Source organism: Cheilinus undulatus, linkage group 6, assembly GCF_018320785.1.
Source record: "Cheilinus undulatus linkage group 6, ASM1832078v1, whole genome shotgun sequence".
NCBI classification, from domain to species: domain Eukaryota; kingdom Metazoa; phylum Chordata; class Actinopteri; order Labriformes; family Labridae; genus Cheilinus; species Cheilinus undulatus.
The window spans coordinates 16,098,247-16,124,220 of record NC_054870.1 but is presented as its reverse complement, the minus strand read 5'-3'; the positions used below and the strand labels follow the sequence as shown (position 1 = coordinate 16,124,220).

Sequence of the window (25,974 nt, the reverse complement as noted above, 5' to 3'; positions counted from 1 at the left end):
CATCCTTAAAATGGTAAGATATAAGTGTTTTTTAAGAATTTTGTAATTAGTCTTTTAACAGACAGACCTTCTCCATGGAGCAGTGAGGGGTCCAGCAGCTCCATCATGTACAGGATTTCATTGTCAAGCTGGGGCATGTCACACTGGGCCAACACGTAGGTCAGCATAGGCAGGAAGTCATCAGCACCATACAGACGACCTGAGAGTCACATAGACCAGTGGTAGGAACTTTTTACTTTATTTATCAATATTTGTAGATCTTAAATTAAATCAACAAAAAGAACACAGACTTCCCAAAAGCAGCCTGGACTTGGAACAGGGGACCATTTGCACTTTTTAATAAATCTAATTCAGTCAGGAACACTCTTGTCATACACCTCACCATTTTCAAATTGGTTCAAAAGCAATAAATAGTAGCAGGAATCTGAATATGAGGGTGCAACAAGCTTTATACTATAAAAGAGGAGGCGGGGTGGAGGAGGTAAAGCCTTGCCAGCAGAAGCATGGCGCATCAGCATTAATGTATGACAAAAGCAGTGTTAATTTTAACAGCTATTGTTAATTTTAGTCTCAGTCTTAATCCTTAGATTAAATGCTTTTAAGTTTTAGTGACATTTTAGTCATTTCATTTCATGGTAGTTTGTTCTATCCACCCTGCCAAACCTGGGGTTCCTGCTTTCTACCGCTGAGAGGCAGAAGAGCTACTGATGTATTGTATTTTGACAGATTCACCCATAGTGAGGAAAATTTCATTTTGAATGTCAGACAAAAACGAAATTACATTTTAGTCTTGTTTTAGTCATCTTGACAAAAACTAAACTTACTTTGTCAGTTTTAGTGATTTAAGATCTATTTTTGGTTAGTCTTCTTCGTCTCCTTCTCATGGAAAAAGGGCTGTTGACGAACACTTTTAGTCATATATTTAGATGATGAAATTAACACAGGACGAGAGTTTCCTGACTGAACTGCAATTATGACAATTTTTGTCGATCCTGTAGATATTATTTAAGTGATGTCAAGCCTTTCAATATTCCAAGAAATGACATTATAGTCAGAGGATATAGATATATATAGTATATATATAAGGACATAGAGACTATAATGTATTGTTTTAGAAAGGTTTAAGCGGGGTAGATAAATTTAATATATTCCACAAAACCTGAAATTCACCTGAATTGTCCTCCATGATGGTGTAGATGAGTTTGCAGACTCTCAGTAGCATGGTGACCTTCTTCTCAGGAGAGTACAATTTACTCATTGTGTGGAATTTGTGCTTGATCTTCTCTACGGCCATGGGGTCCGGAGGCAGCGTGTCAGCCACGCCCATTTCCTGTGGCTGCCTGGCTTTAGCCAACGACAGGTTCTCCTTCAGCTCCTGCCACTCCCCGCTGCGTACCTGGAACTCTTTCAGGGCCACGCTCACTATTGGTTTGAGGGGCTTCAGGACGCACTTGTGCATGGCCTTCTCCAGGACTCGGTCTAAGGGAGGAAGCAAAAAAAAACCCAGAGATTTTTACAAGGTTGTACTTACAATTTTTAATTCCACGCTTTCCAGCCTTCAACTAGACTTTCTGCATATAAAACTGTTAAAACATCATCATGTTTGACTTCTGAAAAGCAAAACTCAAAAATGATCTTAAATTGTTCCTCTGATGTGCTACATGTACATTTATGCAAATTTCAGAAAGGTTAGCAAAAGTGTCTCTGTCCGTTCTATGATAAATACATTGAAAATAAGCCCAGAGTTTTTTTTTTTTTTTTAATTCAGTTGTCTGGAAGAGCCTTTGACAATTTTGGTAATAACTTGGAGTTTTCTGTATCTTCTACCTATTTCCTAAGCATCGTCTATAAAAGGATATCAAGCACCTTACACACAGTCACTACCTGCATTATCTACAAGTGATGCAGATGAGTTTAAATTGGATATAGTGGAAAACCCAAGGTGTCTCATGCAGATGCTGAGTGGTGATACCAAGTACTGAATGCTGATTCAGACCAAACCAATGCAGAGAACAATAAACTTTGCAAGGCAGAAAAAGAATCAGGAAACAACGCAGTGCAAGACCACAGGACCTGAACTTTGTCTCCTGAACATGTACTGGAAGGAAACGCTCTGCCCCTCCTTTGTTAGTCTGATATCTAAAGGGATGACTAAATACAACCCTCCGATAAGAGCCTGCTGTACAAGGTCTGTAAATCTCTCAAACAATCCTGACTCTGAACATGTGCACCTTATGCAAATATCTTTGTTTTTTCAAGAGTCAGTATTCAAGAGTCAGTGTCTGTCTGCTTTTTTCCACCGGTAGTTTATTCTGAGGTCATTTCATGTCAGAGTAAACATCACAACAACGTAAACATCTCATGCTTTAACATTGATGTTTTGGATAGTTTGAGTCAAACATAAATAAGATTAGACCTCCAAGCTTACTGGAAACTGTCAAGGTCAGATCTTCTGTTTTTGTTTTGCTTTAATTTCTTTTCTTTTTCGTAATCGGCCAAACCCAAACTTTCAGTGTTCACCATCTTTAAACAGCAGTGTCTTAAGCCGTTTTCACACAGAGATTCCGCAATAAAGGTGAAAAGGAATGCCCGTCTCTGTTCCGCAACGAGCAATTCACACAAAGGTGTAATAGAGCTGTGCATGCCCGAGCTTACACACACACCCCGGCGTCCTGTAATCAGATGGCAGCTGCTGCCCGAGCTGCTGCTTTCAATGAAACTCGAAACTCTGGATTTCTCGGTTCAAAACTTTGTATTTTAGAAATGAAATATGGGGAAAATAACATGAACATTCATTTGGATCGATTAGATCGAATAGACTTTTTTCCTCCATTTTTCTGAGTGGAGGTCTGACTTTAAGCAGTGTCACAGCGCACTATTTACATCGGCGGTCAGAAACTTCAGAGTACTGAGCTCACTTGAACACATCATGGAACTTTTCAGATGCTACTGTCAGCACAGATGTGTCTGCTCTCTACTCTCCTGTACAGAGTGTAATCAGCTCTCTAACCTCGCAGTCTGTCCAGTTAATCAACATTATTCTTTGTTTTATCCCCGTTTTTTCTCCGATGAAATGCCGCTCGATTAAACTGCGCTGGTTTTTAAATCTCCCATTTATGTAGACAGCAGCGCACACTCGCCATTGTGGAATGCCGTGACGTCCTTTCACACTCGTTGCTGAAAAGTCTGTCATGGCTCTGATACTACCTCTTGATCCGAATCGACCCCCCATTGTGGAACGGTCACTTTCATACACAACGGCGTTGCGTAACAATGGCGTAACAGACATGGAAAAGAGAGGCAGTGTGAAAGTATCTTTACACCCCGTTTACACCCTGCATTAGCATTAATGCTTGAAAAACAGATACCAAATGTTAATCCTTAATGCTCACAATGAATGCACCTTCATGCTTACTGATGTCTGTTTGATTTCTGAAATCTCAGATTACATATGGAGGTAGTCTGGGATGCCTTAATCCATATTCTTTAGGAGTGTAGATGCACACAAGAATTGGCATGTATGCAACAGCAACGAGCGTAATCTTTAGTAGTCTGCAAAGAAAAAAAAGATGAATGATTTATGTATTTTGCTTTTATTTACACAAATTTAATGGCATGCTCATCTTAAAAAAGCCCTCACAGGATATCAGTGCTGATTCAAGAAGCACTTAAAAGCAAAACAATCCCAAAAAGAGTGACAGGCTGTTAAAAAATTCAGAGCTGGCCTTTTAGCTTGTGGCTGCATATCCCAGCATGCTATTTGTGTTGAAACAGTTTGTAAAACAAATAAAAAGGGGGGTAAATAAGTGGCTGGTTAAGAGTTCAGTGATGTCAGGTCAAATTTAGTTTGTAGAGTTGGCATTTCAATCTAACCAGTATCCCTAAAGATTTATTAGCTTGATCATATTTCAGTTTCCCTTCAACATATTTCTAAGGCAGAATGAGGGAGAAAAGCTGTTAAAGAGGTGCCACTAGCCTCTTAGCTTGTGCCTAATTCTCCGTCAATCTTTATTACAGGTGGCTACATTGCACATGCAGGGGTACCTAGCCTCAGGTAAGAGGCTAGCAGTAAATCTTTAAATAAAATGTTACCTCATTCTGTCATAGACTTGCATCTAAAAAATGAAATATTTAATAGGTAGATCTTGTGGGCTACTGGTTGGACTGAAATGGCTCCTCAGTTCAAGACAATTAGCGATCTGTGAGGCTGGATGAATGCAAGTAAGCCATGATAAACCCGAGTCTGTGGTAAGGGCAAAAAACCCACACCACAAACATTCGTGGATCTCATTACACATTTGTAGACCTTTCCTGGCAGAAAATCACATGTGAAAACAGACAAACACAAACAGCAGAAAATGACTCAGGAAGGAGGTATGGGCTCTAGTTTGCACAAGAGTGAGTGAGTTTCAATCACACGTCATCACTAGAGACTTACTGTTAATCCAAAGTAAGACATCCACATATCAAAGTGCAGTCAACTTGGTATCAGATAATCCAGGATAAATGTTCATGGATGTTTATGCAAATATAAACAGGGTCAAAGACGATCTTGTCATACTGATCCAGAACAGTAACCCAGTTTGCAGAGCAGCCAGGGTGTGTATCCACAAATCCACAGTGTCAACATGAGCTTTTACAAGCTCAGCTCGTGCAGTCTGACTAACACGAACCATGATATCATAATACAGACAGGATGGATGCAGAGAGGGAGGCCAAACCACAGCACTGCTGAATAAGGACCATGTGTGTATGCAGTCTCTGTGTGTTGCTGACTTTCCTCCAGAAAAGGGTGAAGTCAGCACTTTTTTCAGCTGAGCACATTAACACACACAGATTTTACTTTCCGCTAAACTTGGACGACATTCAACATCCGTTTTCCACATCAATCAGTCCCTGTCATTCCAGAAATTAGGAACTGTTAAACCACTTTTTACCAAATTCTTTCACATCTACTTTTTATTATGAAGACTCAGAGTTCTGGGTAGACAAAAAGCTGTTTTTGTCAATAAACCTCACATAAAAGTGGCAATTGTAACATTGCATATCTTTTGCTCATACAGACGAGAGTAAAAGGGTACAATCCTGAAACTTGCCCACTTGAAACTCACTTCAAACCACCACTGTTAAGAGAGCAGGCAAATTCTTGATAATTTAGCCACAAATGTGCACTCATATCTGATTTTCTATAGCTTTGTTACTGCTCAATGTTTTTTCATTGTTTCATGCCATACCCAGTTTTCCCAAACTTACAGTTTACCTTTTATTTTCACAACCCTCCCAGGGATGATGTTGTGAATTAGCACTTGCTATAAATACCATGATTCTTGCATGGAATGGCAGTTCAGATTTTTGTCCATCTAAACTTAAACGATCCCCAACCAATAAACCATAGCTGTCTTTAAAGGCTGATGGACGGGCTCTTTCTGGATTCAAAGGACTAATCTTGGTAGTGTTTATTTGGTAGTGTTTTCAGACATTAGAAATAACAATCTTAGCCTCTAAGCAGCAAAAATAAGCACCAGCAAAGGTACTCTGGTCATGCCAATTTGTCCCAGAGGAAAAATTACTGACATTCCTGCTGTGTCACAACCCCGCTAAATCATCCACTGGACCTAAATGATCTGAGACAACATTTACACAAGTTACTGCTCCCAAGGGTTGAGGGTAACCTGCTGCAAAATAATCCTATGAGAACAAAGATTACTCTTTGTTGTAACAATGCAATGTGTTATCTATGCAATTCAATGTATTTGCTAATTGGTAACTTTTCATTTAAATAATGTAATGTATAACTAAAAAAAAAAAAAACACTATTTCCTTTCAACCTTGTCGTCCAAAAAAATCCCCGAAGCATCTGAAACTTCAGTTTCTTTCCAACTTGTTTGCCGGTGAACAGTACCTGCAGAAAGTCCAGTGTTTCCCACACAGATGAATTATACATTGGCGGGCCACTCAGATATATTCACATTCACCAAAGTATATTTGCAAACCATTTTTCTTCCTTGAACTGTATTTCAGTCAGAAACACTGTCGTCATAGATTTGATAATTTAATTTTCAAAATGCATATACAATTTTACTTTTCGAGGGAGCACATGGCCAACAAACCGCCAGAAAGTTCAAAAGCAATTAAATAGCATGAATCTGAACATGAAGGTGCAACAAGCTCTATGGTATAAAGGAGGAGGCTGAGGTGGAGGAGGATAAGCTTTGCCAGCAGCAGCAGCAGCACGATACATCACCATAACTGCAAGCAGGGATTAGTGAGAAATACGTCATATTTAAATGGACCCCTGTGTTGCAAGAAAGAGCTGTGATTGGCTGTGGGAGCTGGGAGGCAAAAATTGTGATCAGCTGGCTGTCACCTGAGCACAGCTGGACGTATGACTACTGTGTCCTGCATGAACTAACGCTGAGCTTCATGCTGTAAGAGAGAAGTTTGCTGGTACATCCCTCCTATAAATGCACCATTTGTGATACAAAGTCTCATGTCAAAACTAGAGCTTTCAATACTGTCGTTTAAAGTATTTTCTTTATATTTTGCTGCCAATGCTGCCTAGCACTCTTGGTTTAGGATGATTGATCTGATACATTACATCATCAACACTAAGCTTCCACACTCTGATCACTAGTTGGTATAATGCAATGTAAGTAAAATTTCTGAAATGTGACAACATAATTTGAGCGCCTTTATAAAATGTACTGCTGATGAATTCTGTCAGCAATATCAAGCAATACAGCACAGACACAAAAATAAACCTGTAGAATTTGGCGGATGGTAATGTGTTTTCAAAGAACTGAGCTGCAGGTGATGGTCAGGAAAGATAAGAGGAAGGTAGGACATAAAGGCAGATTAACATATGTAGTATGCAAAGGAGATATCCCTACAGTCTAAAGTTAATTTGATTCCCCTGCTTCCTCCACTGCCCGGGTATTGCATCATTCTGTGGGAAATACTGAAACCTTCAGTGGTATCAGAGAGCGTGCATAGCTAGTTAATTTGAATGGCAGGATGTCAGAGAGGACTGATCTTTTGGGACGTATCATGCACTCAATTCAATTGTGACACAAGAACCAACATCACCATTAAATTTAAATTTCAAAGCTTGTGTTATTAGTTTATATTAGGGCTAGGCGAGATATCGAGTATACTCAATGTATCCCGGCTTTTGCCATCCACGATGTATAAAATGACTATATCGCAAATTTCCAAGTATAAATTACGTGGAAGTTTTGAGCCGTCAGTGTTCATTTCTCGCTGGAGTTTCGCTTCTGCCATTGTCCCTGAACGCATCTCTCACAGCAGCGAGCTCACTCTCTCTCCTCCACCAACCCAGAAAACTCCTCTGCACATGCGCATCAGCGGTGAGAAGCAAGGGAGAGGAAGGTAAACACAGCAGCGTGGCTAGTTAGCGGGGAGTTAGCTGACTTTAGAGACAGAAACAGCGCTGGATCTGCAGCGTTGAGCAGTCGTTCAACTTTGAAAAGGAAGAAGTGGAACTCACGCGATATTCGTTAAAATACGCCCCAAGACAAGATAACGGTAGCAGTATCACAACACATCGCTAAAGGCATGAGCCCAGTGTTGTTGAAAAGACACTTAACCCAGAATACGAGATTTGCCTGGGCGCAAGACTCCCTGCCAGAGTCGGGAGTCTTGCTTGCTTCCACACATGCAGCTCTTCTGGTTTAAGATTTTAGAAAACTTTCACATGTTTTGTGGAAGTTTAAAAGCTGCTATACAATAGGCTATGTGCTACCTGGACAATAGAACTGACATCTGTAACGGGAGAAAGGGTTTTAGTTTTTGGCTACATTTAAATACTCTACCATGTTATTTTTCTTAGCACATCATGATGAAACAGAACGAGTTATTTTTAATGGTAACATTAACTAACATGGTTTCTACCTACACACCTATGTTTTCTGGAACTCAACAGGGCTGCAGGTTTTCACTTCCTCATTCAAAGAATACATTTCGGTCGAGAGTGGCAGTAAGTAGGAAACCAGGCACGGTGAACTGGCATCAGCACAATGAATGATGTATCATCTATTTTTTCTGACATAAACCATGGGTAAATACTGGGTGGAATTGTTTGAACTAGCTTTTTTAAGTATCTCAGGATCTTACTTTGCTTAGCTTTATGATTGTAATTATTTTGGATGAAAAAGACAGCCTGTCTGTAAGGAACAATGTCTTCATTTAAAATCCATGTTCCCTGTGACAACCCAAAAGCATAACTGCCTACCTGTGGTTTAAACAAAAGGGATGTAAAACCAACCTCCTCAAACTCCTACTCCATATCATTAAGAGACAAAAACCTGGTCACAGATGTTTTTACATATAAAAGGATACAAATCTATGCTTTCAAAGTCAGGATTTGCTCTTTTACCGTTGCAGTGATTAACAAAGGGAAGTGAGTGCCAATGTTCCTCTCTACAGGTAAGATTTACAAACATAAAAAGTACTTTTCATACTAAAGCTGTGGACTTTCCCTGTGGATTTAAGTTTTCCACACTTCAGGGGAACAGCGTTGACCTACGGCTGACTCCTCTGGACTTTCATGTCCTGTTCTGGCTTCAAAGTGAATTCATGCAACTAGCTTACCCGTCACCTCTACATAAAACAAAAGAGAGTCAGGCTACTTTAGGGCAACTTATCAGCCAAGGACAGTTGAAACAAGTAATCAGACACAAACATAGACTCATACTTCCCACAGACAGAGCCTCTTTCCACTTGATATAAACATCCTCCCGCCAAACATCCTCTCCTTTGTCCTTGACAGTGGAGCAATTCATCATTAAAGCAGTAATCCTCAACTCAGTTGCATCCTCTATCCCATGAATGGCAGATGACTGATGCATCACCCCTTTATTTGTTGTTTTGAGTACTTTCCTTTAAGTAGCCTCCATTGCTCAATTACTTAATAAAAAGAAACCTGCCCATGTTCCCTTAGAGTTTATTTCTTGTATCAAAACATATTAAAACAGAGCAGTCAGAAGAGTGAATTTGAAAGCTTTGGCACTTGTACCGCCACAGACACACCAAGCAGACAGATTCCCAGAAGAAACACTTCAAACTCACAACTGCACACAGGTAAACACATGAAGAAAGACATGTAAACAATAAGACTGTGCGTCACTGCTGTAAAAATAGCCTCATGTTATCTGAAGGAGAAGTGTGCCTATCGTGTCACTGAAGGAGAACTTCTGATACACAGATTCTTGACTTCCTGCTCAAAGATAATGATTGTTAAAAATAGCCTGAAGACCTTTCTGTAGATCATACTATCAAGGAGGGTGAGGGACGAATGTCTGTCAGAGGTTCTGTCCTGTGTAATGAATGGGATGAGTGGGGTGTGTTCGCTCTTCATTTACAGCACAGCGTGCTCTGCCTGTGTCAGTACAATTATTCTATTCTCCTCAGTCAGAGCACCCTTCAAACCTGAGACAGCTGGAGCAGTATCAGCTGGAGCAGAATCGGCCAAAATACCTGTGGACAGGTGTGGAAGTCTCGCTGAGAGTTACAGAAATCGCTTGATTGATTGTGTAACAAAATAAAACATTAAGGGTACCATCAATTTTGTCCAGGCCAGTTTCATTAGTTTATTCTTTAACATTTTCTGTTGAACCACATTTCAAAAGCAATGTCTAATTTTCATTGGTTAATTTTCAGTTGATTTTTATTTATTACTTTTGTCAGTTAAATGTTTTTTCAGTGAACTTTTTTTTTCTTTAATAGAAGGGTACCAACAATTTTGTCCACTTGTGTATGTAAATTTAATCAACAACTTGGGGCTGGGGTTGACTTTAAATATGATGGACTGGTAAACTGAGCTAACAGGCTGGAAATGACAGAGGTATTGATCCTTACATTGATCTAATATTGGGAATATTTGGTACATAATATTAGTAATATTTGGTCAAGATATTGAGAAAGTTAAGTCTAATTTCTTCTAATAAATACAAATACCAGTCTGGGCTGTTTTTAATGATTAAAACAAATCTAAAATCTTTATCTGGATCACACCAGGAAGAAATCAGAAACTGCAATCTGCCATCAAATTGGGATCAGTACCCCTGTGGTTTCATTCCTACAAGAGCACAAAATTGTTTAGAGAGAAAAGTTTTCATAGTTTTATCAGTGTAATTTTGCTTTAACTGTACACATATTTGATGCATTAAACTTTAAAATGTACATATTTTTCTTCAGGGGGAGCATGCCCCCAGACCTTCCCAACAGTTCAGACTCCACCCTACAGAGTCTTCTGAAATCCTGTGTGGGAAACACTCAATATGTATAAAAAAAATTAGTTTTTTTTTTGTAGATCAAGTGTTTAGTTGAAAGCTTTGACAACTAGGTTAATATCTGAAATCTTGCAGCAAATATAGAAGTCCTGTCATAAGAAGCCTCAGTGAAGCCCTACAAAAAGAGGTGCCATGTTTGAGGGTCGTCTCAGACTGATGAGAGCCTCGCAGTGTGGGATGAGCTGAAAACAAGGAACTCTATTCTGCCGCCCTCCACTCCCCACAGCCACCCCTCCTTCCCTGTCTGAATATCCTGAATACACACATGGCGGGGTGGCTGGCAAGACAGGAACAACATAAACAGCAACAGAAAAAGCAACAACAGCTAAAGCAGCTTTAGTGTTTGGTGCTGTGGTTGTCTGCTGTGATTTTTTTAAATTCTATTAGCTCTGAATGGTCAGTATGCTTAGGTTGCATTACTTTCTTTAATTTTGGACAGGTGGCCACATTGTGAGTAAGAGCTGCATGAGTCCTGAGCAGCCATCCATTATTTACAGTAAATACTGCACAGCACATTAATTCAGAAACAGAGCAACCAAAGAAATGCAGAAACGAGGAAAAAATGCAAATTAAGTGCCACAGGGGGCTTGCCTCAATCCTCTCACTCTGATTGGAGTGTCGGTTTAAAAGACTGAGAGTTGTTTGGACTCAGATTCTACAACTTGGCAGGCAGTCACCCGAATGCATCTGGGCTTCTGAGTGAAACATGAAAACACTCTGAAGATGCCACAACAAAATATTGAGCAACTTTTCCAAGGGCTTAAACTGCAGGGGCAGTTCCAGTTCCTCTGAAAAACAAGCCATTCAGAAAAACAGTCAGGAGGAGGAGGGGCAACTATAACACGCGACATGTAAATATGACAAATACTGCTGCTTTTTTCAGGTTTCCTTTTTCCTTCAGACAGTGCAGCACTACTAGATGTCTCACTGACTTCCCTTCAAATTGATTCATTATATTTTTTTAGTGTTTACAAACATTCAACATTAATCTTTCCTTAAATGTTCATTGTTGTTGACAAGGCCTGGATTAAATTAACCAAACGTGTAATTTCTTAGTTTTTCAGCTAAAAATAACAGATATACATCTGAATATTTGTTTTTCTATGAAGAAATAAAAGCATAGTTAGTTTAGGGTTGCAGGGTCAAATTTACACATTGGGCTGAGCAGCACAAAAGTAACATTGCATACCTTTCCTTTTAAGAGGTGGGAATCTTTAGGCACCTCACGATTTGATTCGATTATGATTCATAGGGCTACGATTCGATTCTTAACTGATTATTAATGCTTTTTGGTGCACTTGTTTTCTCTTTACATTTCTGTTTTTCTCACTGTGTCAAATAAAAAAAATACATTTGTGTTTATATAAAAAAGAAATAGTTTAAATTTCCACTACCCTCTAATGGGAGATGTGTGGAAACTGAAAATTTACAACTGAACTGAACCAAAGGTAGCAGCATCCTTTCATTGTAACATATCTGAAATTACAAACATATAAATGCCATTTTTCACAGATGATCTAAATCTTGCTGTTATGTATGGGTGTCAGGGTTCCACCTTTTTGTTCCTGCTTTTCCACAGTATTAAATATTCAAGTTATTTTCGATTATCGATTCAGAATCTTCCACCTCCACAGCAAGATGCATCTAAGAATTGACTTTTTTCTCCCACCTCTCTTTCTTTCAGTGCAACATATTACAATAAAAGAATACAGGAAGCTATAGGAAGATTAAAAAAGATAAATAAATGGAGTAAGATGTTTCAGGGTTTAGATATAGGCAATAAAAATTTAATCTACAATAATTCAAGCTTTTTCTGTCTCTAAATTGGCAACAGTTGCTCTGACCCGCAATTTACACAAAGGACAACTGTGCAATGCACCAAGCGCCGTGGGTTTGCTTTGACCGAAGGTGAGCGACCTTGCCCACTGGAAGCGTATCTAGAGTGCTGCACTGTGGCGTGCAGCCCTGATCAGCAGGCAGAGATCAGAGATCATAGATTATCACCTATTCCAGTATAAATCCATGATATTATTGCTTCTGCAGTTAGGTAAGTACACTAGGACGTTATCAGGATAAGGAATCACAGAGGTATTAAAACAGGCCTTTAATGACTTCTGGTCTCTTGTAAGAGTCAAAGTCCAAAAAACACAGAACCCATCCGGAATGAACATGGAAGTTTCTTTTGACCCTCCCTTTGTTTGGTAAATAAACAGGCATCATCAGTCAAACCCCACACATCCAGCCCTTCTGTTGGCCTCTTTACTGTAAATTATCTTACATTCAGTGAAGTGCTCTGTTAACTAAATCAGATTACAGAGCTAAAAATAACATCCTTCTGTAACTTCAGCATAAATATAAATCAAATTAAATATGATTTAAGAACTAACATGAATGCTTAAATTTAGCATATTCATGAGAGGTGGTATGATGCTTTGATAGATGAGGATGAGGAGAAGTTTTCTACTTTATATTTACAGCCCTCTGGTATAAGGCCAGCAGTGACAGGTTGGTTCAACAGCACCCTTCCTCCTGAGATAAAACCCTCTTTGTGCTCTCTGTTTACATGTTACTCTGGCCAAAGTCAAATGCGGCTACTGAATCTTGGCCTACTTTATTCCCACAGCTCTTCCGGCAGGTGTGTGTGTGTTTCCTCGTGTCTATGTAGGTGTGTTTGATTTTACCCTTTCATGTCATGGTCTATTGTTATATGATGAAATAAAGAAGGACTATAAAAGAGGAAAATGCAAATATTAGTACTGGGTTACCAACAATTTGCACACAGTTTCAAACAGTGGGATTGATAAGGTTCACCTGTCTCTTTTTTCTCACTGATAATGATTTACACACACAGTCAAAAGCACACAAGTGAATAAAACTATCCTGCAGGTCGTGACTTTACCAGGATGTATACATGCAGACTGACTAACATGCACACATATAGCCAACACGTGAGGAGAAATTTTCCAATGTCCTCACTACAAAAATATTGAAGTGAAACTGCAGTGTTCGCACTAAAAATGCCTTCTGTGACATAGTGTTTCTATTTTGAAGGAGATTACTCCATTCATAGAGCACTCATTCACACTTCCTAAAAATAATCACCAAATTCTTTGCAAACACAGGCAAAAATTAATCCCACCTCCCTTCAAGTAAAGTTGAAGAGGAGGTCAAGATGTTTCAAAGGTAGCAATGCTGAGATGAAGCAATCCCATCTTGCAAATGAGTTAACAAACTTGGTGCACAAAAACAAACACATAAAGCAGCAAGAGGCAATTTAGTGGGTTCCAGTCTGTTAAGAGGCGAACAACAACCAGCAGGATTCAGAATTCCCAAAGTTAAAAAACATTGCTGCCATTTGCCTCTCCTTCATCAAATTTGAACAAAACGTTTGCTGTGTGTTTAAGAGTCAGCACAAGATTTCTCCTGTGAGTTTCATCAGGGTGGATAAAAGGCATCTTGAGGAATGATGCAAAGTAGGCCCCGCCAAATCTCATCAACAGATATGGCACTTGAGATTTTGATTTATTACCACAAGAGCATGCACACCAATTTGGGTGAAAAACTCCTAAAAAATTAAGGGTAAACAATTTTTTTTTGGTTCACATTATGGGTAAAGGCATTTGCACACTGAGTCAAATTATCTGTCAGAAATTGCTGCAAATTAAAAAAAAAAAAAGTAATTGTGTTAATCATCACTACACACAGTCTCTAATACTTTCATCCATCTTTATCTTTTTGAAGGTTGACTTTTTGCATTGTTTTGCATCCACCCAAGTCATTTAAATGGGTGACTGTCTATGTAGGGCAGTGGCTGCAGCTCCCTTTCTCTCTCCGTGGCTCTGAAATTTCTCTATAAACACTGAGATGGATGGATTTCAACCATGAAGCATAAAGCCACCAAATAAGAAAGACTGAAGCAAAAAGATGCACTCTGTGCCTCGAACGTGGTACAGTGCCATGATGCAAAAACTTGTGCACCAAAATAAAAGGCTCCATTAGGATGCATGATGGATGCAAGCATTTTCATCTTTCTCAATTAAAAAGAAACAACATAATAACCTGTGATTTTGTTGGTTGATCGCATGGTAAAACCAGCACAAAAACAAGAGGGTTTTACCTGTTTTGTGCTAGAGATATTTAAGTATTTAATTTTCCATGCAATTAAATGCCAATTATAAATGCGTTTAGCCGACTAGTCTAAAGTCAAACATATACGTTTTGCAAATCAACGTCACATTGCAATGGTAAAAGAACACCACACTGTAATGGTGCAAAGTTGGTTTGCAGAATGTGGCTAGCGTTAGCAGTGCCAGCACTGCTGGCCTCCAATCCTCCTCACAGTAAACGTCAACATTCCTGTGCTAACATTGTCACTCAGTGCTTTGGAGATATACATAACCTGACACAGTCTCTGGAAAACTTTATTCCCATTTTTTAATGACACTGTCCCTACTACATGCTATTGGCACTAAAGGAGTTTGTGGATTAAAGAGCACTGTGGCCATGAGGGATAAATCTTTAAGCACAACTACAGTGGCTACCAGTGGTGAGCAGCTGCACTACAGTTTAGACAAAGTGACCGAGATTGTGGGCCTTAAGTAAACTGATACAAAAAAAAAAAAAAAAAAAAAAAAAGAAAGTTTATCATGGTTGAACGAACTTGCAATTATAGGACCGATAATAAAGGAATCAAATTGAAGTGTTTAGCCTGTTTAATCTGCACATCCTAAGCTGGAAACTATCATGTAAGTATTTAACTGATGTACTTTGACAGACTAAAGCAACAATTTGTGTACAAAACACAGGACAGTGTGCATAGAAGACCAGAAACTGTGAGATGTATGTCTTATTGCACTCACCGATCTGGTCTTCAGGAATGAGGCTCTCAATCGGTGGATCTAGCTCAGAGCTCTGTCTCAGGTAGCTCTTCATCTGAGTAATAAACTGGCGGATAGTCTGAAGCAGCTCCAGTCCAGAGGCGTAGCCCTGCCAGGCCTGGGTGCCCGCCGCCTCACCCATGTAGCTCAGATAGTCCTGCACAAGGCAGCCAAAATACGTGCCCCTATCCCTGGACAATTCCACCACTTTACGGATGGCCCTTTTCTCAGGAGTCAGCAGTGAGTTAAAAACACCGCTCATCTTTCGTAGGTGTCCCTTCAGCGCCTTCTGCAAGACCAAAGCTCCTGCACTGGGGCGACGCTTTGTGCGGTGGCCAGGTGGCACCATGGTCAGATCCTGGTCTTGGTCCTGATCACTCTCCAAACTGACACCATAGTCAGGCTCCTCTTCGTCATCATCATCTTCATCGTCATCATCTTCCTCCATACTGCAGTAAGGTACTAGGTGTGATGGAGGGATGGAGAGGGGGAGGTGGGTGTTGAAGTCAGCTATGGTGGGGGGGCTGGGGTCATGCAGAGGAGGAAGAAAAAAGGCTGAGCACTGAGAGAAATCCAGCGAGTCTGAGGAATCTGTGGAAAGGCTCATGTCACTCAACCGCTGGCCACCACCGCTACATTCCTCGCCTGTCTCTTCCTCTCCTCCTGTCTGCTCTGCTCTCTTTCTTGTTGTCAACAGGGAAGGGTCTGAAGGACTGCTAGAGTCCTGGTTGGGGGTTTTTGAAGAATTCTGCTGGGACAGTCTAGCTCTTAACAGGGCCTTCTCAATTGTTTGTTCCTCAAGCGCTAGGTGGCACTGAGCATCCTCCTGGCTGGATGATGGTGAGGCTTTGGTCCGACGAGGAGAGGAGGAGAGAGACGATAAAGAAATGGGCAGGGAGGGCCGGGGGATAGAAATAGGGGAGCTGATACTGAGTCTCTTAGGTGGGGAGGATGAGGGGCTGATGCTTAGAGAGGAGCCCAGGCGAGAGAGAAGGCTGCTGCCCCTCTCCCTCTCCTCCACCTTCTCCTTTGGGACTTTGATCCAGGAGATCTTCTCTGGCATGCTGCGCTGACGGGGAGGGGGGCCTGACCGTCGCTGTGCAAAGTGAGGAGGAGGTGGACGGGGAGGTGGCGACCGTGAAATTCCGTCTGCAGAAGTCAGCTTTTGATTGCTGCTGCTGGTGTCACTGGTATCGTCCTGGACCTTAGTGTCTCTACTGAGGCGTTCCAAGTTGCTTGGACCCGATTGGAAACTGTCACTGTTCTCTGAGCCACAGTCCTGTGGAAAGTCTCCACAAGAGCGCTGGATTTCACTGTTGTTGGTTTCTGGGCTTTTGCTAACAGGTTCCTCCGTCAGGTCTTTCTTTACTGTGCCAGAGGGATCTAAAGCAGTGCTGTGGTCTCCCTCTGATTGGTGAACCTTTATGAAGAGGGGATTGATGAAGCACAGTGCTCCATTAGACTGACAACACTCAAGCTCAGATGGAGTGCGAGTTTTAATGTGAGGGTGCTCTAGGGAGGTTGTTAAGGAGACTGGCCTATGGGAAGGAGGAGGTGGTCTGCTGGGAGCAGCTAATCCTGCAGATGAGACGGAAGCCTTCCTCTTGTGGCACAGCTGAGAATCCCAGAAACCTATGTGCGACAGGGAGAGAAATAGTCATACTTTATAGCATCAAATGGGCAAGAAGTTATAGATAATATAGACTCTATACTGATTATGTCTGAGTCATTTGTTTACCATTGTAAAACTAAAAGATCTGACCCATATTAAAAAAAGAAGCCAAGAATTGCCAGACCAAATCTGAGTCACAAATACTTCAAATTTTAATCTTAAGAACTAAATATTTAAAGTTCCCTGTTGATGTCGCTAAACACGACAAACCTCTGAAAGTCTTTGACTGGTGAAAGTTAACAATGAAATGAAAAAGTTAGGAACCTATCTTTTATTGTCTGATGCCTCTGGGTGCACTTGCCACTTATTTTGAGCTTCTAGTGAAGCCCTTTAATATTTGGATTAATAATAACCAAAGTCGAGGTCAAGTCTTCATAAGTAGTCGATATTCACTGACAATTTGAGAGACAATTATTAACTCTGTAATAAGAGAAAAAACTACAGCTAGATATTCTTTACTGCAATTAAAAAGCAAAGTTAACTTCTCCCTTACTGGGAATAAAATCAAAGCTGCTTAAATTGTCAGGCCACAACTCAGACCCTGTTTGCACCTTGCATTAAGGGCCTGTGACCATAGCCGGCCTTTATTTAGTGCTGGTAGCCCTTATTTTTAATTCTAAACCATTGCAGTCCAGCGGTCTGTGTGACCAGCGCCTTGGGCAGAAAAAAGGCGATCAGTATTAGCCGTTTTTATCGCTGAGCTTAAAGCGCTCAGTTGAAAACTGTTCAGCTTTTGGAACAGCGCTGGGCTCGTCACTTCTCCCTCACTTGCCAATGAAAATCAAGAAAGGACGGGACATCTGTCAATAGTGCAAGAGAAATTGATCTAACTAGTCTTTCTTCGTCTTTTTTTGAGGGTAGTTTTCAGGTTTGCAGCTGCTGTCTGTGTCAGTACAGCTTTCCTTTACATTGTCTGTATATCTTCTGTGTGAGAATTCCTTAAAAAAACAGAAATATGAAGCAGATACAATAATTTTAAAGCAACATTACAGATACTCCAGAGGAAAGCAGGATTTAATTTCTGAATTGCTGGTGTACTCTTAAAAGGTGGTTAATAGTGCCGCCAGCACTAAAAAAGCCAGCTATGGTCACATGCCCCTACTTCCACGTTTGGAAGGTAATGAAAGGTGCATTCATGCCTGCTTAATGCTAGGTGCAATCCATTAATGAAGACTACATACAGAGGTGATCAGAGATGTTTCATCTGAAATGATTAAGCAGTGTAGATGCTAATTTGTACTGGTACACATTAAAAACTGACTCAACAACTGACACTGATCTGTTGTAGTCCATCAATGTGCAAACAACAGTAAACCACTGTTTTCTTAAAAAGTAAGTTTGTGACAAAATGAGATAAAGAGCCACTACTAGCCTCTTAGCTTGTCGCTAATTTGCCCTTTGTTTGTAATGCAAGTGGCTTCACTGTGTATTCAAAGTATGCAGTAATACCTAGTCATGAGCTAACAGTTAATCTTTAAGCAAACTGTCCCTGATTTTTGTCAAAAATATGCATCTAAAGGAAACAGTAAAAGACTATTAGATAATAAAACCTCAGATTTAGAATTACAGGCACAAACAAAAGACAACACACTTAGACAACTGTAAAATAAAAAAAGTCTAAAAGTCAGACAATAAAAAATAAATAATAACAAAATTTGCTATATCAATGACTACATTACCCAGAGCTCCAACCAAAATGAAAATTACTCACATGTAATGCAGAGTGCAAACAATAGCGTGAAGAAAAAAGCTCAAACTCACTGTAAAGTGGATGATTTGGACAATCCATATAGCATTAACACAGCTTGGCATTAATGGCAATTACTCTGGCCTGTCAACCTCCTGAGATTTTGCCAGCAATTTTTTCCAAGACTTCCAAGATGATTTTTATAGAGAAAGTTTAGGTTTCCAAACCAAACCCTTGTGGGGCACTGGTTGGCTTGAAACGATTTCTAATTTGAAGACAACATGTGACAAGTGAAGAGGGAAATAATCCATGGAGAGCCTGAGAGCCTAAAAACAGAGCAATGAAACCCTTGGCATAGATATGGATCAGTCTTCAAGTTTAAGGGCAGAAGTGTTGCAAAGAAATGTTGGAAAATGATATGGATATGATTCATGAGCTGTCAGCTGCATAACAGCTCCAATAGCAGGTTGTAGCAAGATATATTCTTATCACAAAGAGAATTTTGTAGCTGATTATCCAGCAGAGATCTTAATGCAAAATGTAAACAGGATCTTAGGGCGCAGACAGATATCAGAATACATTCAACACTTTAAAGCTTCACCAATAGTTCTACATTCATATGCAAGTATCTGGCATAAGAGAAAACTGGTTTAGGTACATATCCATGTCTCCACTGAGTTAAAGTATCCATCTTCAGGTTCAGACTGGGTCAAAGCAGTAGCAAATGCTTATCAAACATTTTAAGCATCACTGGCAAACTACTGCTCTGTGAGTGTCAGATAATTAAATGCCTGTATTTGATTGGACATTGTAGATAGCAGAGTCAAATAAGGACTTTGTTTTCCACATAAAACTTATACTTCTATTCCATTATAAAACTCTCAATCAACCCCTACTACATTTTCAACAGGGTTTTTATATACCATTACACTTCAAACAACAATGAAACTGTCAGTTTTCAGATCATCTCCAAAATTCTTTGGAAAACCTGACCATTTTGTATGATCACAATCCACAACACACTTGGTGGCAGCAGGCCAACATTCTGACAATAATACCATGTGTAAGCTTAATTTTCCATCCATCTAATCCAAAGCCACTTCATACAAAGTTAGTACCACCCTCTGAAAGTATCAGAGGAGAAGCAAATGAGAGAGGAAAATAACATCAAACTACTGTAACAACAACTTGTAAAAGATCCCAAGTCCTACCAGACAAGCACCAGTGAAAACAATGCCACATGAAGAATACTAGTACCAGACACAGAGCAGCTCCTTGCCACAAACAGCACAGCCGAATGGAGGGGGCAACAATACTCACTGTGATTCCAAAGCTCAGTGAGGCACAGAGGGGCTGTTGAGAGTCCAGCTCCTCTGAATTCTCTGACTGGTGGCGCTGCAGACGACACACTGCTGTGTCTGCTCAGGCTGAAACTGAACTGGCTTCTCTGGCTCTCTCGTGCCCAATCTGTGTTATGACTCACTCGTGCTAATGTGTGTGGGCGGGTTGTTAGCTCAGTATTCCCGCCTCTATCCCTCCCTTTCAGCTGAAGTTTCATGGTCTGTCTCTTTTGTCCTCTGACATAGTGAGACAAAGGTTTCTTCTATAGTACCCTTTATCGTTGCTTATTTGCCATCTTTGAGTTAACAGTTGACAGATTTTTGTCTACCTTTGTGTGGGAGCATTACTTGTCACATTTGTTTATATTCCACAGATATATAAAGTTTTACTGATTCAGTTTCATTAGAGAAAAAAATCATGATTCAGGAAATGCTGATGTTTCCACACTGGGGTGATAAGTCAGTTAAACGAAGTTACACAAGTATAAGCACATATAAATACTGCTGTGTAATGTTTCAACACACTTAAAAACACACACAAACTGCACACATTTTACAGAGAGCAGAGAGGAATGTGGTTCGACGTGGCTGATGTCAAGACTGGGAAAGTCAAGCATAAGTACGGGGCAACTTGTTAACAGAAACAGGCACTGAGCTGTATCCAAAAATAGAAGAAACTAACATGCTTTACAGGAAACAAAAAACAGCCCTTTTGTATCTTCAAAAGCTGGGAATATTGTAGAAAGTTAATTATAGTTTAGGCTGACATTATATTTAGAGCACAAAGGTAGCTGGGACAAACATGGACTTAGTTTCCAGCCAACAAAGATGGCATTTTCAGCCTTTCTTTGACAGACACTTCATTATTTGTCTCACTGTTCACCTGTGTTGCTATAAATAGGTAACATGAAAGAAAAGAAGAACACCTTGTTAAGAAGGCTGTTTATTTTTAAATTTCCATGAACATCCTGCTGGTAACACAAAAGAACATTTAAGTGCTTTCCAGGCTAAAACCTGCAGGATTTGCTGAACATTTTAAATCCATCCATCCATTTTATCACATTGATCAGAGGTAGGGTCACAGCAGCAGCAAGCACAGGCAATCCAGACATCCCTCTCCTCAGCACGGTTTTCAACTCCTCCTCAGGGATTCTGAGAAATCCCCAAGTGAAATGGGATATATAATTCCTCCAGCAAGTTCCGAGTCCAGCCTTGGGTCTCTTTCCAGTTGGAGGTGCCCAGAAGTCACCAAGTGGAAGGCACCTAGGTTGCACCCTCACCTAAATCCTTTCCAGGCTCCCTCCAAATGTCAGAGCTCCTAACCCCAGCTCTAAGGCTGACACCCTCCTGCAGGATCTCATTTCAGGTACTTGTATCTTCAGTCTCATTCTTTCAGTCACAACCAAAAGCTCATAACTATGGGTGAGAGCTGGAACGAAGAGAAAATTGAGAGCTTTGACCTGAACAGTGGGGTACAACAGCTGCGATACTGCGGAAGCTGCACCAATCTCTCTGTTAGTTGTCTCTGTCCATTCTGCTCACTTGTAACAAGACAGAGATACTTGAACTCATTCGCTTGAAACAGAGATCCACTCCTCAGCCAGAGGGAGCAATCCTGCAGGGAGCCATGGCCTTGGACTTGAAGGTGTTGAGCCTCATCCCAGCGGCTTTACAGTCTGCTGCAAGCCAACTGGATTACAATTTTGAGACCATCTTGCATATTAGAGCTTCAGAGTAAATTTAAGCTTCTGGTTTTATTAATCAAACAACTGTGAAAATGCCCAAGGGTCCACAACTTATTGCAGGAAATTGGATGATGTTTGCTTCAGAAGATCTCCAAAAGGTTTATTTGATGTTCAACTCAGCAGCCTAAGAGCTACCAAATGTTTCAGATGATAGAATCCTAAATCCTGAGTTCTAAACTCTATCACAAACTGAATGCAATACGTAGATAAATTTTGAGCCAACTTTAAACTCACTCAAAACACAGCATCAACAGGTCTTATGGATGAACTATTAACTTAAGAAAGAGGGCAAGCTGACACAAACAGGTTATGTAATTTGGTTATGAATAAGGGTAGACCAATCCAACTTCCTCATATCATTTTCTTACATAAACTCAACGTTTCTGCAAAAACAACTTATGTACATAGTTACAGTCACTAATTTGAGACAGTAACAGGACGTTTTACACTCTAGTTTTCCTCCAGCACAGAGACGAATGTCACGGTACACAACGAGAAGTGCGCCACACGCATCTGTTATGCTATCATAATTCATCCAGAAAAGCTGTCAGCAATGGAGAGGAAAAGAGAGTACCGGCAACTTCTGAAAAGTGCCGTTACACCAGAAGAAGTCCCAGTATGCTACGTAGCAAAATTCTTTAAGTGGGCCAGTACTGGCCCACTTAAAGAATTTTGCCAGTACTGGCCCACTTAAAGAACCGGATTAAAGTACTTAAAACTTGCTAAAATGAGAATAATCTTTTACTCCATCTGGTGTGTCACTGATGTAAAACATGCCTTTATGATGATGGAAACTGCATTAAATTAAAAAATCCAGGTTTACATACCAAAATGCTTAAGCTAATGTATGATTTCAGGGATTCTCAATAGAAAAAACCGTAACACTATTATGACACCATTATAGGTGTTACATGCACATTTCTGTTGGTGATGTTTCTAGATACTTTCCCATCTGACTAAATGCAAACTGTAAATGTGATTAGCCGACTAGTCTAAAGTCAAATAAATACATTCTGTAAACCAACTTCATGCTGCAAAGGTAAAGCATGATGCGAAGTTGGTTTGCAGAATGTAGCTAATGTTACTACTGGTACTGCAGGGCCGTGATCCTTTTTGCAAGCCAGTGTCCACACTCCTATGCATAACAGTATACCTATATGCTTTGGTTATATGTCAGAACCTGACTCAGCCTCTGGACAACTTTATCCTAATTTTCTAGATCAAAAAGTGCTAAACTGCAATGTTCCTACAAGATGATATTGGTGCTACAGTAGGTAGCAGTTGTTTGAGAAATATAAGGCTTTGTGGCATCAAGGCTGTTGCCATTAATAAACAACTACAGTGGGCACTAGTAATGGGCAGATATGTTACTGTTTAGATGGACTGTCTGACTAGGATTGTGGTACTGAACAACCAACATAATGTTAATAATTGGTATAACTGACCCTTACTTTTGGTGCAGATGACAAAAACATCAGAAGTAATAACTTAGCAAGCTAACAGCATGCATCCCCAATATATATGACCAGTTGTTTTTAAACCAACAACTTTATGCAGAACAGCAGAACCTTCAAAAGGCATCACAAACAATGACAGGGGGCCTTTTTGACCAAACCGTCATTAGAAGAGAACTACATCTCAGGTAACATGACACTGTGAGGACGTCAGAGTCAACAGCACACTCTTCTCATCTCTATCAGCCATCAATGCTTGCATGCACGTCAGAACGGCCTCCATGACCAACTATTCACTGCTGCTCAATTAACTTCATAGACACAAGACCCGCTATTGTGTCACCTCGCTAAACAGGAAGCCTCTTATGAATGAAAGAGAGAGAGAGAGACGCTGAGGAACAGAAGAGGGGAAAGAATAGGGAGGCATCTATGTCTGTAGATTATTTAAGACCACATTAAAGACAGGGTTTCATCAAACCATTGTGTGTCATCCTGGATAGGCCGAAGGCTGTCACACTGAGAGTCACTGGAAGTCTGGTGGAGTAACTTCTGAGTAGACATGATAGCTCAGATGAGTCAGTGATACAACGTGAATGGCCGGGGTTATCATGCTGAGTGGGTAAAGAAAAGAGAAGTGCTCTGGAAGATGATTCAAACAACACCTACGCATTTTTAAAACACTTGGTCAAAGATAATTAAAAGACAAAAAAAGCCCAAAGTATAATTTTGGAAAATATATGAGCAAAAAAAACATTTGCTCCCTCTCTCTCTGTCCCCCCCTCTCTCTCTCTTTACCTAGAGATATCAGATTGTGCTTGAAAACAATCTCAGGATTCATTCAAGGCTTTGTGAGATGGCAGGCAGCTATCTTATTACCCAACAGCAACCACTGTCTACCATCCTCTTATAGATGGTACATGCCTCTGAGAAGTTCATAACTCTACTGAAGCCAAAGACTAGCATGTAAACAATTTCTTGGCACATTTTCTTTATCTTGCGTTGCTCACATGTAAGAGCTTTTCTTTCCTTGTCCAAAACCTCTTGGAAACGCAAAAATGTGTTAAGGTTCAATCCTATTTTAAGGTTTACTAGTTTATCCCTACTCCTTGATTTTGAGTGCCCCCTTGCCCCTTGAAACAGAGTTAAAAGGGACAATGAAAATCTTCCTGTTATAAATTAGATGACCCTTTGAGCTCCTGACACATCAGCAATTATTGACAGCATTTGTGTAAACTGAAACAGCAACCAAACAGCTGTTTGAAATCACAAAGACCATAATACATTGAAGCAACTTTGTTGTTATGATTTGAGATTAGTGTTGTAACCTTCAAAGCTTGCAGATGATTCCTAAGGCACTCTAGGAGACAACCCATAACACTCGATTTGGAGTTTGCACATTTAAAATATTTCTGTTTGAAGGGTCATATACCCCAACACTTCAGCCAATCCCTCCACATAGATTAAGGGAAAAGTGTTAGGGGTAAGGGATCCACTGGCATCCTCCGTTTTTTTCCACTGAACTCACAGCACTCTCAGTTAAAAAGAGTTGATTTTTTTTTACCACTGCCTTGCTAGTCAATGCCACAGCTCCCTCACTGATGATCAAAATCAAGGAAAGGCTGGAACTTATGACATCAGCTTTGTCAACACCAGTACTGGAGGAGAAACTGATCTGACTCGTCTTTTTAGGGGCATAATTTCCAGGTATACAGAAGCTGGACAGGATTCCTCACATTTTTGTCTTGTTTCCTTGAGTAAGAAAAATACTAAGTGCATGGAGCTATTTTAAAACAACATCATGAATACTACCGAGGGCAGCAATAGTAGACTCTTATAAGCCAGCAACAGTAAGCACTTGTAAGAAGCACTCTGAAACTGAGGTTGTGGGTGCAGGCCCTTACTTGGACACACTTTAGTGGTATGAGCCCAAAGGAAACCGAAGGAACTGAGTTTGATGTGATTTACTCACAATCAAAGGGGTGAAAGTTGGCCTTTATAACAAGACCAATAAAAATCTATAAAAAGTTAAAAGTCAAACTCTATTCAGTCTGTCATGATGAGAAAAGTTAAATAACAAATGTTCGGTTGAATAGCAGAGGCTGGTACAATCATTTCTGATGCATTTCAAGTAGTGAGGGAAGCTTAATAATGACCGGCTTTAACCTCACAGAATCAGGCAGGTATGTGTCTCAAATTCTAATGTTTGAACTTTAATGGGTTGTTATATACAATTATGCTGACATCTGTTTACAGAGACACATAAATCTTGGCCATACTGTTGATGGGAGCTGGTATGGTAAATTCAGCCTGTTTATTGTCCATACAGACTGCTGTACCTGTGTATACATCATACCTGTCAATATATCTCAGACTACAAACAGTAAACCAGAACCACTTTACATGCAACAAATTTCATACTTAAGGCGTCAAGAAGGCTCTGCCTTTCACTGCTGAGCAGGGAGTACTCCAGAGGAACCCAGCCATTGCCTGACTCCATGCCCAGCTGAGCGACACAGATCTTGGCCTGGAAGAGGCTTGTATCCCTGAGGGTGAGTCATTAAGCACTGGCATGCCAGTTAATGCTTAGAGCAGAGGGGAATGTGGCTGAGATGGGCTTTACGAGTGTCATGCCTCAGGGGAAAAACTCATTTTTTACACACAACAGATGTGGGACCAATGGAAAACATTCTGCTTTTCTGAATCTGCAAAAAGCCGAGGGAAAAGTAAAAATCTCTCAGCTGAACTGGAGAAGTTTCGCTGCTAATGCAATGGGGTAGATTTACAATAAACACAACTGACAATATCATACCTCTGCTCTGACCTACTATTCTGCAGGCCTGTCATGGATTAGATGGTAATCCTTACTTGTGACTCCTCTCCAGTGACTTA

The 25,974-nt window shown here is 40.3% G+C and overlaps 1 protein-coding gene across 1 annotated transcript in view; it reads right to left on the bottom strand.

Moving 5' to 3' along the window:
* rin2 (Ras and Rab interactor 2) overlaps nucleotides 1-25,974 on the bottom strand; it is a 79,447-nt gene that overhangs the window by 6,436 nt on the left and 47,037 nt on the right. Inside the window, exons 8-10 of the mRNA XM_041789405.1 lie at nucleotides 15,170-16,819; nucleotides 1,171-1,479; nucleotides 68-199 (exon numbers count right to left, since the gene is read on the bottom strand). Coding sequence (XP_041645339.1) covers nucleotides 68-199; nucleotides 1,171-1,479; nucleotides 15,170-16,819 — 2,091 coding nt within the window. The remainder of the gene's footprint in view (nucleotides 1-67; nucleotides 200-1,170; nucleotides 1,480-15,169; nucleotides 16,820-25,974) is intronic.